Below are 15,270 nucleotides of genomic sequence, written 5' to 3' on the forward strand. Positions count from 1 at the left end.
TCTTGTGTGTGAGAGAGAGAGAAGCAAAGCCCTTAATGTATAACCAATTGATTTGCATAGTCCTGATCGAACGGCTACGATTATCGGATTAGTGCGGGTTACAATCTACGGTGTTCTTGCATTATATAAGTCAAGATTAGGTTAGCCTTAGCCTCCTCTTAAATGACTGAAATACCCTTGCCTTTCATACAGCAATATAGAATCGCGTTTAAGATTTGAGGGCTTTATGGTCATTTCACAGAAGGCTAGTCAGGGTCAAGTTGCTTAAGGAATAAGACAATTAAGGTTACTTTTAATAAAGTCAACTTAACGGCTCCCCAACTGACGCAAATCTCTTTAAGCTATTTTGACTAAATTACCCATAATCATTCTCCAATAATCACTAATCTTATACCGACTTACAGAGTACTTTCTACTATTGTTGTGGATAGTTTTGTCAATTTAAAATTCTGAAGAGCTTTCATTATCTTTAAGCTCATAAACTAAAAAAAAAACAGAGTCCGCTCACCCGCCATTGTAGCAAAAGACAAGACTCTCTCTCTCTCTCTCTCTCTCTCTCTCTCTCTCTCTCTCTCTAATGTGAAGAAACAGAGAATGCTAGGGTTAGGGTTTACAGAGAAAAAGCTCTCGAGATCTGGATTTAGGGCACGAAATGAGAGTCCGGACTCTGTAATTTTCACACAGGAATCTAATTTCAGCCTCTTCTCTTCTACTTCTGGAAGCGTTGAACGTTGTTCGTTCGGATCTGACCTTCATGATCACGAACCTTTTGTTTCAGACCTTTCTAAGGTAATCGATCTCATCTCTCTACAGATCTGATCCAAAATCGATCTCTCTTTCTTTTTTTCTCTCGGTTTTTTGAGCAATTGATTAACAAAATCGGTTCTACTATCTGATCGAGCTCCGATCTAGTTTTGTTTAGATCGAATGTAGCGATTTGATATATAAATTATAAAAGATCGTCTCTTACGTCTCTTTCTGCAGCTAGACTTTTTCTGCATTATAATATCCTTTTTATCTATATTTTTTCCGAGCAAATGATTGAGAAAACGATTCTGCAACGAATTTTCAGCTTCGATCTGGTATTTCTAGACAATGTGTGCCGAATTTGCATGTAAATCTGATCTCTGCATCATAACATACCTTTTTCTCTTTTTTTTTCTGAGAAAACGACTCTGCAACTAATTTTCAGTTTTGATCTAGTATGTCTAGACAATGTGTGCCGAATTCGCATGTAAATCTGATCTCTGCATCATAATATACCTTTTTCTCTTCTTTTTTTTCTGAGAAAACGACTCTGCAACTAATTTTCAGTTTTGATCTAGTTTATCTAGACAATGTGTGCGGAATTTGCATGTGAAAACCTACAATGGTATTTTTACTTATTTGATCGATTTAGCTGAAATAGTAAGATTCTACAAGCTAACATTACAGATCTGACGTTTCTTCAATTAAAAATAAAACATTTTTTTGCTCCCTGCAATGATATTTTTACTTTTTTGATCGATTTAGCTAAAATCACATCTCTCACATCTCTCACATCTCTTTGGTTTTTTTCTGAGAAAACGACTGTGCAACCAGTTTTCAGTTTTGATCTAGTATTTCTCGACAATGTGTGCGGAATTCGCATGTGAAAATGATCTCTACAATAGTATCTTTACTTATTTGATCGATTTGGCTTAAATAGTTAGATTCTTACCGATCTGTCTCTTCTTCCGCTAAAAATAAAACTTTTTTCTCTCTCTGCAATGATATTTTTACTTAATTTGTTCGATTTAGCTTAACTACTAAGATTCTGCAAGCTAGCTTTACAGATCTGAAGCTTCTTCCATTAAAAATAAAACGTTTTCACTCCTCTTATTTGGTTTGTCTTCAGAACCTGAAAGCGTGAGATAAAAGAGTATAAGTCTTGTTTTTTGGAACTAATGAAAAATGATGATCTTTTAATCGATTAGCATTCGTGAGTTTGAGAAATCTGTGATTTTGAATCAGCATTTGGCAGGACGTGATCTTCGTAACGCTTTGTGTGGTCCAGACCTAGATGTTAGCAGAGTCTCAGTACCTAACCACAGTAACCCTATCAAGAACAGAGAAAAAGAAAAAGCACAAGGTACGTACTACTGTTGGGTAAAGGTGAAAAACAGTAGGAGGAAAAACAAACCCTAGATTTTTTATTTCAGTCATGCTCTCATCACATCAATCATTTCAATCACTTGCTTTTTCACAACAGAAGGGGAAACACGACAAGATGATGACCAAACTCTAGATCCGACAAAACATTCCTTCTCTCACGCTCTTAAAGGTACCAAAATCAAAATCCCACCTTTCATTTTCTCTCTGCTCTAAACCCTAACCCTATAAAGTCTCTTCTTTTCCAGAATGCCAAAACCAGCGTTTCAGATCTAAGAAGCACGAGAGGCAGAGGCCGGTTTCTGTAGATTTGAACAATCAACCAACCAATGTGGCCAGTCCTTCGCCGAGATTCATGAAGAAGACGAATTACAGGCATGGTGGGGGAGAATTAGGGGTAGGGTTTCAGAAGGGTTGGAGCTCAGAACGAGTGCCATTACCGACGAATTACAGCCGTCGATATGTGAATGCCGCACCATTCCCTTTCAACAATGGGAGGAACTTGCCTTCAAAATGGGAAGATGCAGAGAAGTGGATTTTCAGTCCGGTCACTGGAGAGGGAATAAACCGGCCTTCGACATTGCCGCCGGTGCAGAGGCGGCCGAAGTCGAAGAGCGGGCCTCTCGGCATGCCGGGAATGGCGTGTTATTCGTCACCTTCGATTGGGAATTTCACGGCAAGCTCGCCATTTTCGGCTGGGGTTTTGGTTGCAGATCGATTGAGGAGTCAGCGCAGTTGTGGTGATGATGACGGGGGTGGAGGATCTTATACTGCTAACAGGGAGCCTTCTATGGGCCGTTCGGCTAGCGTGAATGTGTGGACTGATCTGTTGATTGAGTCTTCATTGCCAAGCTCTCAAGGTAGATCACTGTTTCTTGCTATTAAACATGCTTTCTTTTGTTAATTTATAATCTCCCATATGGGTTATAGCTAAAAAATTGACTTTGTGCTACCCATAAAAAAAAATGGCTTATTAGACAAGGTGGGTAACTGTTTCTTGCTATTAGAATCTCATTTTAGAATCTCTCATATGGGTTTTAGCTAAAAAGCATGGATTTGTGCTACCCATAAAAAAATGGCTCTGTGCTACTGCTCACCTTTGGTTTGGTATGCTTATTACTTTTAGACTTCTAATTTCACTTTCGCTTTGGTAACATGACCCACTGAGTTTGAACTTTGAATTTCACTTTCCACGCTGTAAAGAGAGACGGTTTAGATCCTTTCTCTTGTGTATTTTAGAATCTCTCATATGGATTATAGCTTAAAAAAAGTTGGCTTTGTGCTACCCATAAAAAAATTTGGGTTTGTGCTGCTTCTCACCTTTGGTATGCTTATTACTTTTAGACTTCCAATTTCACTTTGCACTTTGGTAACATGACCCACTAAGTTTAAACATTTTTTTTGAAAGATAAATGAGAAAGACTAAGTTTGAACTTTGAATTTCACTTTCCACAGAGTAAAGAGAGAGACGGTTTAGAATCCTTTCTCTTGTGTATTTTAGAATCTCTCATATGGATTATAGCTAAAAAAGTTGGCTTTGTGCTACCCATCAAAAAAAAAAAAAAAAGATGGGTTTGTGCTACTGCTCACCTCTGGTATGCTTATTACTTTTGGACTTCCAATTTCACTTTGCACTTTGGTAACATGACCCACTAAGTTTAAACATTTTTTTTGAAAGATAAATGAGAGACTAAGTTTGAACTTTGAATTTCACTTTCCACAAAGTAAAGAGAGAGACGGTTTAGAATCCTTTCTCTTGTGTATTTTAGAATCTCTCATATGGATTATAGCTAAAAAAGTTGGCTTTGTGCTACCCATCAAAAAAAAAAAAACGATGGGTTTGTGCTACTGCTCACCTCTGGTATGCTTATTACTTTTGGACTTCCAATTTCACTTTGCACTTTGGTAACATGACCCACTAAGTTTAAACATTTTTTTTGAAAGATAAATGAGAAAGACTAAGTTTGAACTTTGAATTTCACTTTCCACAGAGTAAAGAGAGAGACGGTTTAGAATCCTTTCTCTTGTGTATTTTAGAATCTCTCATATGGATTATAGCTAAAAAAGTTGGCTTTGTGCTACCCATCAAAAAAAAAATATGGGTTTGTGCTACTGCTCACCTCTGGTATGCTTATTACTTTTGGACTTCCAATTTCACTTTGCACTTTGGTAACATGACCCACTAAGTTTAAACATTTTTTTTTGAAAGATAAATGAGAGAGACTAAGTTTGAACTTTGAATTTCACTTTCCACAGAGTAAAGAGAGAGACGGTTTAGAATCCTTTCTCTTGTGTATTTTAGAATCTCTCATATGGATTATAGCTAAAAAAGTTGGCTTTGTGCTACCCATCAAAAAAAAAAAAGATGGGTTTTTTTTGCTACTGCTCACCTCTGGTATGCTTATTACTTTTGGACATCCAATTTCACTTTGCACTTTGGTAACATGACCCACTAGGTTTGAACTTTGAATTTCACTTTCCACACAGCAAAGAGAGACGGTTTAGCGGCCCTTCGCCCATTTCTTAGAAATTGTGGTCCTCATCCTCTGGTTGACAAAAACAGGAGAGACCCACATTTCACATGAGTGGTATTGTTTGAACCCAAGTGCACACCTTGTAGTATAAATAATTTCAAAGTTACAATATAGAAATATTTTATTGCAAAACATTATAAACAACAGTTCAATGCTAATATGATTTTTCTTTGGAAACACAATCCCTTTGTGATTCAGTGGGGCTTTTGGTTTTTTCCATGCAAGGCCATTATGGCATGCCCTTAGTTGCAGGAAATTTCTACCTAAGATTCTCTTCTTCTCTCGCTTCCAATCCTCCCCTTAGGGTAGCAGCTATATTTTCACATGGGAGTGAGTTAATGCCTTTTCATACTGTTGTTGTGTCATTACTTTGCTGTTATACACCAACACTGATATGTTTTGGCCTGGAGGCCTTTTGGTATTAAAAACATGCTAATAGAGATTTCATGGCATTAACAAGATATGCAACCGATAAATTCACTCATATAGATAGAACAGAATTAAGACCAGGCAGAAGTATGAACTGCAATAGGTAAAATTCAAATGGCCCAATTGATTGTGCCACATGTTCTCAGCAGCGAAAGAGTACAATAAATAGGGAGGACTCATGACCACATGATAGATCCCTCCATTCTCTTAACTCAAACAAATCGTCGCCCCTGTTTCCATGTCCTTAAATAGCAATAAGTGGGGAAAACAAGGCACAAAACCGTATAATGATTGAGTAATCTGACTAACAGAAGCTACATTTTCATACCTGGAAAGTAGAACATGGTATACAGATTGGGGAGCATGTCTTTAGAACACTATATGATTACAGATTAATTGCAAGGGTACCGCCATAACTGGAGAGAAAAATATTACTGGTTTGAAGTGAGAATATGAAAAAAATGCAGAGAGGGCAGTCATATAGTTTTGTGTGACATCAGCATTGTTTCCCACAAAAGACAATGGCTATTAGATAGTGAAGGCACAATACTTGTAGAGAACACTTAATGATGTTATTATGAAGTTACGGTCTGTCTTAGACAGTGTAATTGTTGCACCACTTAGTTAGGTACTAGTACTTGGTAGGTAATTCTTCAACTCAGTCCTGTCATGCTAAGTGTCATGCTAAGTAAATTCAAAATGCAGCATACTTACATGGTTTATATTGTCAGCATTTTGCTGAAGTACTCAGCATTGATCATTTATGTGATCTAGCGTCGCACAACGGCTGAAGAGTGGGACACTTCAAGCCCCCTTTCTTTCCTCTTCCATGATGAGCAATATGGTTAGCATTTTCATCTTGCACGGAGAGCAAACCAGTCAATGAACTTGCATGTAGGCTGTCAAGACTCTTTATCCCTAATATATGGCATTGTGCTTGTCATGGTCTACGAGTTCTCCTTTTAGAGGGAATATGCACTTTTAGAATGTCATTCCCCTCCCTCAATCTAAGAAGTAGTGTTTTGAAAATTGAAATAAAATCGAATCATACATTTAAAAAGTAAATGTAAATAACCAATAAAAAAGTCATTATACTATATAAGCATCAAGCCAGAAAAAGAAAATTAAGGTTTTTTCATAACAAAAGCATATTAGGAAAACTATGCTTTTTAGACATGTAATTTTTTGTCAAATGTGGATTGTTTTGTTGCATAAATGAAGCATCTATGACGCAAGCAAAGTCACGAACAAACCCATAATTCAGCAAACGATGTCCAAAAGTGGGCCACTAGGTGTCTCAAACATAGTTACCAGGGTGGGAAACGAATTCGGGAAACGAAATGTGAAACGGAAATAGGAAATGCATGGAAAAAATATAGGGGAAACAAGAAACGAGAAACGATAGAAAATCATACGAGAAACGTCTTAGGAAATGATGTGTTTTTTCCAAAATGAATTTCGTAAGTTCCACACATGTTTCCTACACGTTTCATATGTGTTTTCTACGAGTCTTGCATACGTTTATCACGCGTCTACGATTATTTGCATAAGTTTTCCATATGTTTCCCATGTGTTTCAGAAACATTTGTCCAATTTTGTATCATATTTTGGAAACGTTTCCGAAACGTGTTTCAATCGTTTTAGGGGAAACGAGTTTCCCACACGAGAGAAACGCGTTTTTGGGGAAATGGGTTTCCCACCCACCCAAGGATTTTCCGGCAACTATGGTCTCAAACAACAAGCTGACATTAATAGTGGGTCCTAAATAGGTCAGTTCATTTTAAAAAATTCGAAGTCTAGGTCATCATGATTATGTAGATTTTTAGTTATTTTTATTTGTTTCTGGGAAAAATGTAAGTAGGTTTTGGCGGGCCCTATGTAATGAAAGAATGAATAGTGTTTTTAAGACAACAACATGTAAGCGCCACTTTACATTTTTAGTTGGGCTGCAATAAAATAGAATTTGGCTTTACTTAGGTTGATCTAAGGACTGAAATTGAGCCTATAGAAACGTTTAGGATTAGACTGGTGTTTTAAGGTGTTTTAAGCTTGTGTGTGTGTGTGTGTGTGTGTGTAATATATATGGGGTTTGCTAGGGACCATCACATAAGGCATTTTTGCAGACCGGCTGTTGCATGAGAGAGCAGCCACCTCATGAATAAGACCAAATCTATTGAAAAGTAAGCCTATGTGGCTGCTCTCTCATGCAACAGCCTGTCCGCGAAATGCCTTCTTCAATGGCCCCTAGGAAATTCCTATATATAACTCAACTCAACTAAGCCTTTGACCCAAACTAGTTGGGGTCGGCTAGCAAATCCCTATATATATAACCTTTTTTTATGGGTAAGCTGGGGTTAAGCAGACCCCTACCAATGTATTAAACAAAGAAAGATAGTAGATTTGGGAGTACAAGACATTCATCCAGTGTATTAAACAAAGAAAGATAGTACATTTGGGAGTACACGCATTCATCCAATCCTTAGATCAATGGCTAAAGGAGGGGAAAGAGCAAGCAGGTGAATACCCTTGAAAACAGAACTCATCCATGGAGCCAGCTTCTATGGTTCCATTGTCATCTTTTTTGTGAGCATCTCCTGTAGGGAGTACCAAGGTGATTCTTCGTTCGAACCTCCTGCCATAGCTCTGTCTTTTTCAATCTCAATTTCCTTGTAGGGATCTGGAGCTTTATTGTGGCTGGTTTGGGTCTTTGCTGCCTCATTTTGGTGAGGGATCCAGTTCAATATTGCTTTGTTGCTTTCAGAACCGTTCTCTTCACCTTCCGATTCCCTGTCTTCATTGTTTGAGACTTTGAGGGATATTCTACATCTGAAGGGGATGGATCTTCACTATTATAAGCACTGTCTGCGTGCTAAGGTTCATCATCATCTAGAGCTGAGTAGCTATTTTGCTGGGGAATGGCTGGTTTCTGAGGTCCTATGGAATGGTTTCTGTATGCTGTAGACCATTTCCTCCTGTTTCCCTGTCCGGTCACCATTCTTTCTTTTGGTGTTTCTCTTCACGTTTGCTTTGCGGGCATACCTTAGTGGAGTGGCTGAAATCTTTGTAGTTGATGTAGGATTTTGGATTCCATTTGTACCTGTGTTTCAAAATGCGAATGTGGGTCAAAATGCGGCTGAGTGCTCGGTTGACGCAGTCATAATTCAGGAGAGTCAAAGGAGTTTTGATGAACTCTGTAGGGAAAACTGCAGAATTCGGCGGCAAAACGCGGACCACGGCCAAGGTAAACGGCAGTCGACTCGGGGGAGTCCACGATGGTTCGGAGGAGTTTTAAAACTATGATTCGTACTCCACTTTCTACCATTGGATGCCAGTTGGAGTGGAGAGCTCTATTGCATTAGGAAATTTTGCTCCGCTGTTGACTTTGACACATATTTGAGCTTATTGTAATCGAGTTGCTCATGCTGTTTGTGGGTCCATGTATAGAGGGTTTCCCACTAGGCTAGCAATTTTGCTGAGATTGTGTGTAGTCCAGAACATCAAGGGAAGGCCTGGGAGTCTTATCCATATGGGAATGGATAAGAGCTTTAGTTTTTCCAGGGAGGTAGTTGGGGTCCATTGTTTCAGAATTAAAGCCCGTCATCCGCAGCTGTGATTTGCTTTTATATAAACTTTTGATGTACTTTTCAACATGTTAATGAATAGTTACGCATTTTCTCTGTTGGGTTTTGGATTTTATCCTAAATATATTTTCATTTTATCTTTTCTCTAGCATTGTTTGTGAAGATCTATTGGATCGTTTGTGTGATTATTCAATTCTCTACAAGTTTACCGCTTTTGTAGGTTCCTAATAGTTTGCTTGCATCACTCTATCTATATAAATGTTTTATTGAAGTGATCAAAATGAACTTCAAAATGGATTTGTTATGTCTCTTAAAGGTTGTGTTGCACGTGAATCATATGACTTGTATTTCCTGAGAAGTTTTGTTTGCAAATGTATCTTTCAGTTTCTTTGCCCAACTTCCGTTACATCCATAAAGAAGAAAAATGTGATGGCCGATAGAGTTACCTTTTCCAAATTTGAAACTTCCCAAATGAAGTCCTTCCATAAATCGTGAAAAGATCAATACACAATATGTTGTTCTTTTGTGAAAATCAGTATACTTGGAAACCAGATAACTAGTGGAAATTGTGTATCATGTTTTGGAAAGCAGGTAAATTTTTATATGGACTCAATCAAATTTTTACATATAATTTCATAAATAAACCATTGACCTTCTGAGTTCATGTTGCTTCTTTCTTATTGGTTATTCTTCATTGTAGCTTGCTGCCTGGGTACTGATTTTTCGTTGACCTTGGCACAATTACATGGTTCTCAATATGGATTTCCTAAATGCATGTGTAATTGTTAATGGTATGCAAACTTCCCAATATGAATTTTCTAAATGCATGTGGACTTGCTATGGGTGTGCGGACGTGAATCTTTAAGCAAATGAAATTTAGGAAACAACTGGTTTAGGTATGTTAAACATCTTCACTGTGCATCAGACAAACTTTGTGGTTGTTAATGCGTACAAAATACTGCAGACTATAATATATATGTAGATCATCATAGATATAGGTCTACCTTATATTTGTTGCTATGCTGTTGCACGGGAATAGTATTTGTTTCCATGCACTAACTTTTCCTTTTCGGAGTGATGTACACTAAGGCCCTGTTTGTTTTGGATTTTGATAACCGATTGTGAGTCCCAAACTGATTATTGGACTCAAAAGTAAATGTAATTTTGAGTCCAATAATCAATGTTGAACTCACAATCGGTTCTCAAAATCCAAAACAAACAGTTCTCAAAAAATCTAAAAACAAACAGGGAGTAAGAAAAGAACAATCAAGGATATGAATACAAGATGCATATCATCCTCTGAAATCTCCTTACTAGTTCATAGCATCGTAGACATCTTGAAGAAGAGCAATTTGTTTTATTTGTAAGGGTGCATTTGTATGTACACCGAATTTGCAATGTGAGTATGATTTGGGCATTTTACATTGAAATTGAGTCGCACTCACAATGCAATTTTCATGAACATCCAAATGCAGCAACCTGCCAAATTTTCAGTATTTTCCTAATTTTAGTTATCACCATGTATCCAACTTGCAGATGAGAAACTCGATGGCACCAAGGATGCAGGTACTATGATTTTACCTGCTGTTTCAAGAAAGGACATGGCAACCCAGATGAGTCCAGAGGGTAGCCCCCACTCCTCTCCCAAAGAAAGGCCTTGTTTCTCTCCCCCTAACTCGGTCCTTCCCATTGAGGAGCTGCAGGGCCACCTTTCCTTTGGATTACAAGTCCGGGATGTGCAGGTAGATGATCGTGTCACAGTGACAAGGTGGTCCAAGAAACATGGATCCCGCAGGCTTAGTAAGGACCCAACTGATTCTGGGGAATGGAAGAAGAACGCTATAGAAGCTCGATCTTCAGCTTGGGAAGTTTCAGATGCGGCAAAATGCATATCAAAGTAAGCATATGTGCTTTTCTATTTTTTTATTGATCAGTTATTGTTATGAACAGTGTATAACTACTTATGAAGCACATAGATCTTCCTATTTCTCCATTTCAAAAAAAAGATCTTCCTATTTCTGAACATCGTCGCAAATATCTCTGGATTTTCCAAATATGTCCATTTTATCGTGACATTCGGATAAAACGACAAAAGCCCAAATTAATCCCAAGATTTTAAAAAATATTGTGATACTTTCATTTTTATCATTTATTGTGAAAAATATGATGAAAATATTGCGATAAATTTTCATTATTTTTTCTTAAATTATAAATTTTTTTTTAGTTTTTCCCAGTATAAACTCGAAAGTAGGAAAAATATTTAAAATCTCCTGAGATATACACTTCCCATTTTTCATATGATGAGAAACAGAGCATCTGTTGTTTGAAATACCCTTGTGAATCGTTCTGTGTGGCAATTGAGAATCTAATTGAAACATAAACAGATTACCAATTACCATAATGAGAATGATAAAAAATGGCATAATGAGAAATCTAAGAATCTTTTACCTTCCTGATAGATTTATTCTTTGCAGGTTTAAAAGAGAAGAAGCCAAGATCACAGCATGGGAGAACTTGCAGAAAGCAAAAGCTGAGGCAGAGATACGGAAACTAGAGGTGCTCCCTCAAACTTGCAAATTCCTTAGGCATGATTGATACATTCAATTGCATACAACTATGAGTTCTTGATGGGAAATGATATCAGATCAACCATGTTTTAATAACTGCACAGACCCAGCTTGTCTTTTCTGTTTTAATTGTCTTGTGAGAGTGTTTTGGGAACTGTAAAAACCTGTTGACAGCTCTTCAAATACTAAAAGACAAGATGCGTTAGTGAAAATATCAAAATATGATTGTTCTGATATCATTTCCCTTCATGATTTGCCATTTTGGAAAATGTTATATTCACCGCCTTTTCTCCCCCAAGTGCCACCTCCTCGTATTGTAAAAAGATAAGCCATACACTAGAGTGGGTTGGCCCTGGGGAGAAAAGGGGGTGAATATATCACGTCCCATTTTAAAATCATAATATCTTATTCTTGAAAAGATACCAAGTATGCTCTTGTAAAGGGTGTTTCATACATAGTCTTCCATGCAAAGAAATGAAAGCCATAGTCTGATATTTCAAAACTTGGATCCACCCAGGTGAAACTGGAGAAGATTAGGAATTCTTCAATGGATAAGATCATGAACAAACTAAGGTCAGCTCAGAGAAAAGCCCAAGAGATGCGAAGCTCAGTTTCTACTACGCAGAGCAATCAAGTTGCTAGGTGGACTAGCCATAAGGTCATGTCATTTCGCGAAACCAGAAAGATTAGATCCTTGAGTGGATGCTTCACTTGCCATGCAGTCTGATTCCAGTAAGAAGCTACTCCTCTCATTCAATTTCATGTTGTATTTTAAAAAAGACCAGTTTAGTCCAATAATCTGAATATGCATGCCCCAATCTCCAGGGCCTATGTTTGGAACTGGGCATCTAGTGTCTCCCAATTTGTTATTAGTCACAACTGTCTCTGATATTTTCGAAAAGAAAGTGATATATTCGCAACTTTTTCTTCCTCGGGCCACCCCCATCTAGTGTATTTATGACTACACTTTCTAGTTTCTACACTGCAAGGGGTTAGCAAAACGTGATTCACACAAAATTCGACTGGAAAAATTCGAGTTCAATACGGTATTGTAAAGGGAAATGATTTCTGCACTCCAATGTTTTGATAAACATACGCTCCAACTTTTGTCGTGTATCATTTCTCGTTTTTTACTTTAAAAGTTTTAAACGAAGAATGTTAGGTACCTTACCAATACGTCAAAAGCTATAGTGCTAATGGAACACGTTAGGCAAGCCCTTTAAATTTAAACCTGTCCCATACCAAGCTGGGTCCCACCCAGTCCCATACCTAGACAGGCCCCACTCAGGACCTTTAAACAGCAAACCATTTAAAAAACGTTGTTTTGTTAACTATGTGTCAGATTCGAGGTCTCCGTTGATCTCAGATCAACAGATTTTATTAGTTATTACTGAATGGCCTCTCTCTCTCTCATTAATAGATGAAATCTATTTGCCTTGTGGGGTGATCTCCATTGGTTATCAACACCTCTTGGGCAATGTGAATTCCAAAGCAGCTAGCTGTATTAAATAATCTATCTCTAATGCCTATCAACTCCACTCTTGTGGGATGTGAGATCAAGGCTAATTAGATGGCCTATCTCTAATATGGCTATCAACTCTACTCTTTAAGAATATAAGATCAATGTCTCCAATGGCTATGAACCCCTCTTGGAGAATATAAGATCAAGGAAAACACTTCTAAAAGCCCTCTAAGATCAATGTGGGGCTGATTAGATGACCAAAACAACAGCAATCAATACTCCTATCGGGCAATGTGGCATTTAAGGTACAGCCCCTTACATTATTTATCTCCAAGGGTCAGTTTGGACGCACAAAAATTTAGGAAAATGAAAGTAAAAGTACACATTTTCCATGTCTGATGCTCCCTTGCCATTTATTATTCACGTGTGTCGGTACACAAAACTTCTCCCCCATAAATTTTTCAATTCAAATGCGGAGTTTTTATACGGTGTAAGCCCCTATAGTTCAACATTTTACAGTCCACACCATAGGGTGTTCCAAACCATCCATTTGATGGGCCACAATGTAAATAGGTTATACCCAAAATATCATTTCCATAGAAATATCATAGCCCTCTGATCTATAGAGGAATCGAAGCTTCTATAGATCGGACGGTTCCTATGGAAATGGTATTTAGGGTACAACCTTTTAACATTGTGGCTCATCAAATCGACGGTTTGGATCATCCTATGGTGTGGGTTGGACAAGTACTTTTTGAAAAGGTTCATTCCAACACTTCCGGTTGTTGCGCACTCATAACCTAGGTATTCAAGGTTAGCTCTCTCCGGCGACCATCACAGAAGGCATTTCGCAGACCGGCTGTTGCATGAGAGAGCCTGAGATGAATTAAATAAACGAGACAAAATCTGAGCCTATGTGGCAGTAGCTGGTTTCTGATGCAACAGTCCAGGCATTTCACAGACCGACTGTTGCATGAGAGAGCAAACACCTCAGATAAATTGAATGAATGAGACAAAATATGAGCCTATTGCGCGAAATACCATATTCGATGGTCCCTGGCAAATGCCTTTTGAAAAATACTTATAAACTCCCAAATGCAAGCCGACAGTGACTTCCCTCTCAAATCAAAAGAAACTTAAGAAGAAGAAATTTATATATTTTTTAAAAAAAGGCGACAAATATATATTATAATTTAAACCGAAGATTACATTCGAAGATAGGGGCCAGCAGTCCCTTGCGTATTTACAGCGTCAGAGACGCCAAAAAATCGAAAAATCCAAAAAAAATCTTGTCATATTTCATTCGTCAGGGACCATTCTTTAAAAACCCAAAACAAATTACCTCTAAAACACTATCCATAAGAATCCTAAGATAGTACAAAATAAAAACCTCTTAAAGAGACTCCCGTTAATATGAACATTTCTCTAAGTCCGATAGGAGCCCAACAATCTCACAGGCGAATACCTCCTCATCAAGACTAATGGCCGAGAGTTACTCATCCGATGGTTCTTAATCTCCAGATGCCCTCTTCCTATTAGTCATAGCCTCCAGTTTTTGGATCCCCACCGCTTTATCTTCCTCCCACCGAAGAAGTCTCGAGGACTTTTCATCCGCCATTACCTTGATAAAGAATGGATGCTTGTGCATGGGAGAAGAAATTTATATTCCTTCTACTTTTATATTACATACCTCCAAATAGACCCCAATAGGTATCAAATCCACTCTTCCAATAGACTTGGCAAGAAGTGACCTCGACCCGCTTGTCGACCCGGCCCGCCAATATTTGTGACCCGTTTGAAAACGACCCGTTGGTCCACCCGGCCCGTAAAAACTAGGCTGGTCCGGATGGACCCGCAGGTGCCCGTAGAGAAGTGAAACAATGATTTATTTTTGGCCTTTTCCCCATAGTTTTAGATTTTCTAGCATTTTTTCCACAATTTTTCTATAGAGGTACCTTCTTTCGGGAGTTTTTTACGTAGTTTTTTCTAATTTGAAGCCTTTACCGTAATTTTTACCTCATGATTATCATGAAGGGATTTGCTAGCCACCTTTGCAAAAAGCTACTTCTGCCCATCCTTTGCATATGATGACAGCCACGTCAATTGGCTATCATCACGATCACATGCAAAGTATGAATGCGAAGTAGCCTTTTGCGAAGGTGGCTAGCAAATCCTTAAAAAAACAACAAAAATCTTTAAAAACACAAAAAAAAAAAATCATTAAAAAAAGTTGGGTGACCCGCGGGTCCACCGGGCCCGTAGGGGTGGGGTTCTGATCAACCAATTAGTGACCCGTAAATTTCCAGGTCATTTTTTACCCGAACTCGTACAGATCGAGTGAAACCCGGCCCGGCCGACCCGTTTGCCAGGTCTAATCTCTAATAGCAATCAATGTGAGCATTAGATCATCCTATCTCCAAGGGCTATCAAATACACTCTTGATCAATGTGAGATTCAAGGTAGGTCCTTTAGATGATCTATCAAGATTGATAAAAGGCAAGGCTCACAATGAATAAGCAATCCGAATAAATGAGGCCCGCAATAATGACCCATCCAAAAAAATAAAA

At 38.2% G+C, this 15,270-nt stretch overlaps 1 protein-coding gene across 1 annotated transcript; it reads left to right on the plus strand.

Moving 5' to 3' along the window:
• The first annotated feature begins 493 nt into the window (after positions 1–493).
• LOC143857859 (Remorin family protein) lies at positions 494–12,180 on the plus strand. Its single transcript, XM_077368378.1, has 7 exons — positions 494–789; positions 1,993–2,110; positions 2,231–2,302; positions 2,379–2,990; positions 10,211–10,571; positions 11,149–11,230; positions 11,759–12,180. The coding sequence occupies exons 1-7, from the start codon at positions 595–597 to the stop codon at positions 11,966–11,968; spliced, it is 1,650 nt and encodes a 549-aa protein (XP_077224493.1). The 5' UTR covers positions 494–594; the 3' UTR covers positions 11,969–12,180.
• Positions 12,181–15,270: the final 3,090 nt, after the last annotated feature.

The sequence above is a fragment of the Tasmannia lanceolata genome, unplaced genomic scaffold (genome assembly GCF_043159265.1).
Source record: "Tasmannia lanceolata isolate RefF3 unplaced genomic scaffold, GAP_Taslan_0.1 ptg000025l, whole genome shotgun sequence".
In the NCBI taxonomy this organism is placed as follows: Eukaryota; Viridiplantae; Streptophyta; class Magnoliopsida; order Canellales; family Winteraceae; genus Tasmannia; species Tasmannia lanceolata.

What these genes read in the sequence shown, in the direction of transcription:
- LOC143857859 (XM_077368378.1), top strand. Translation starts at nt 595, where the DNA reads ATGCTAGGGTTAGGGTTTACAGAGAAAAAGCTCTCGAGATCTGGATTT. An exon ending in TTGTTTCAGACCTTTCTAAG is followed by an intron (nt 790 to 1,992) that starts GTAATCGATCTC and finishes ATTTTGAATCAG; the next exon opens with CATTTGGCAGGACGTGATCT. An exon ending in TTCATTGCCAAGCTCTCAAG is followed by an intron (nt 2,991 to 10,210) that starts GTAGATCACTGT and finishes TCCAACTTGCAG; the next exon opens with ATGAGAAACTCGATGGCACC.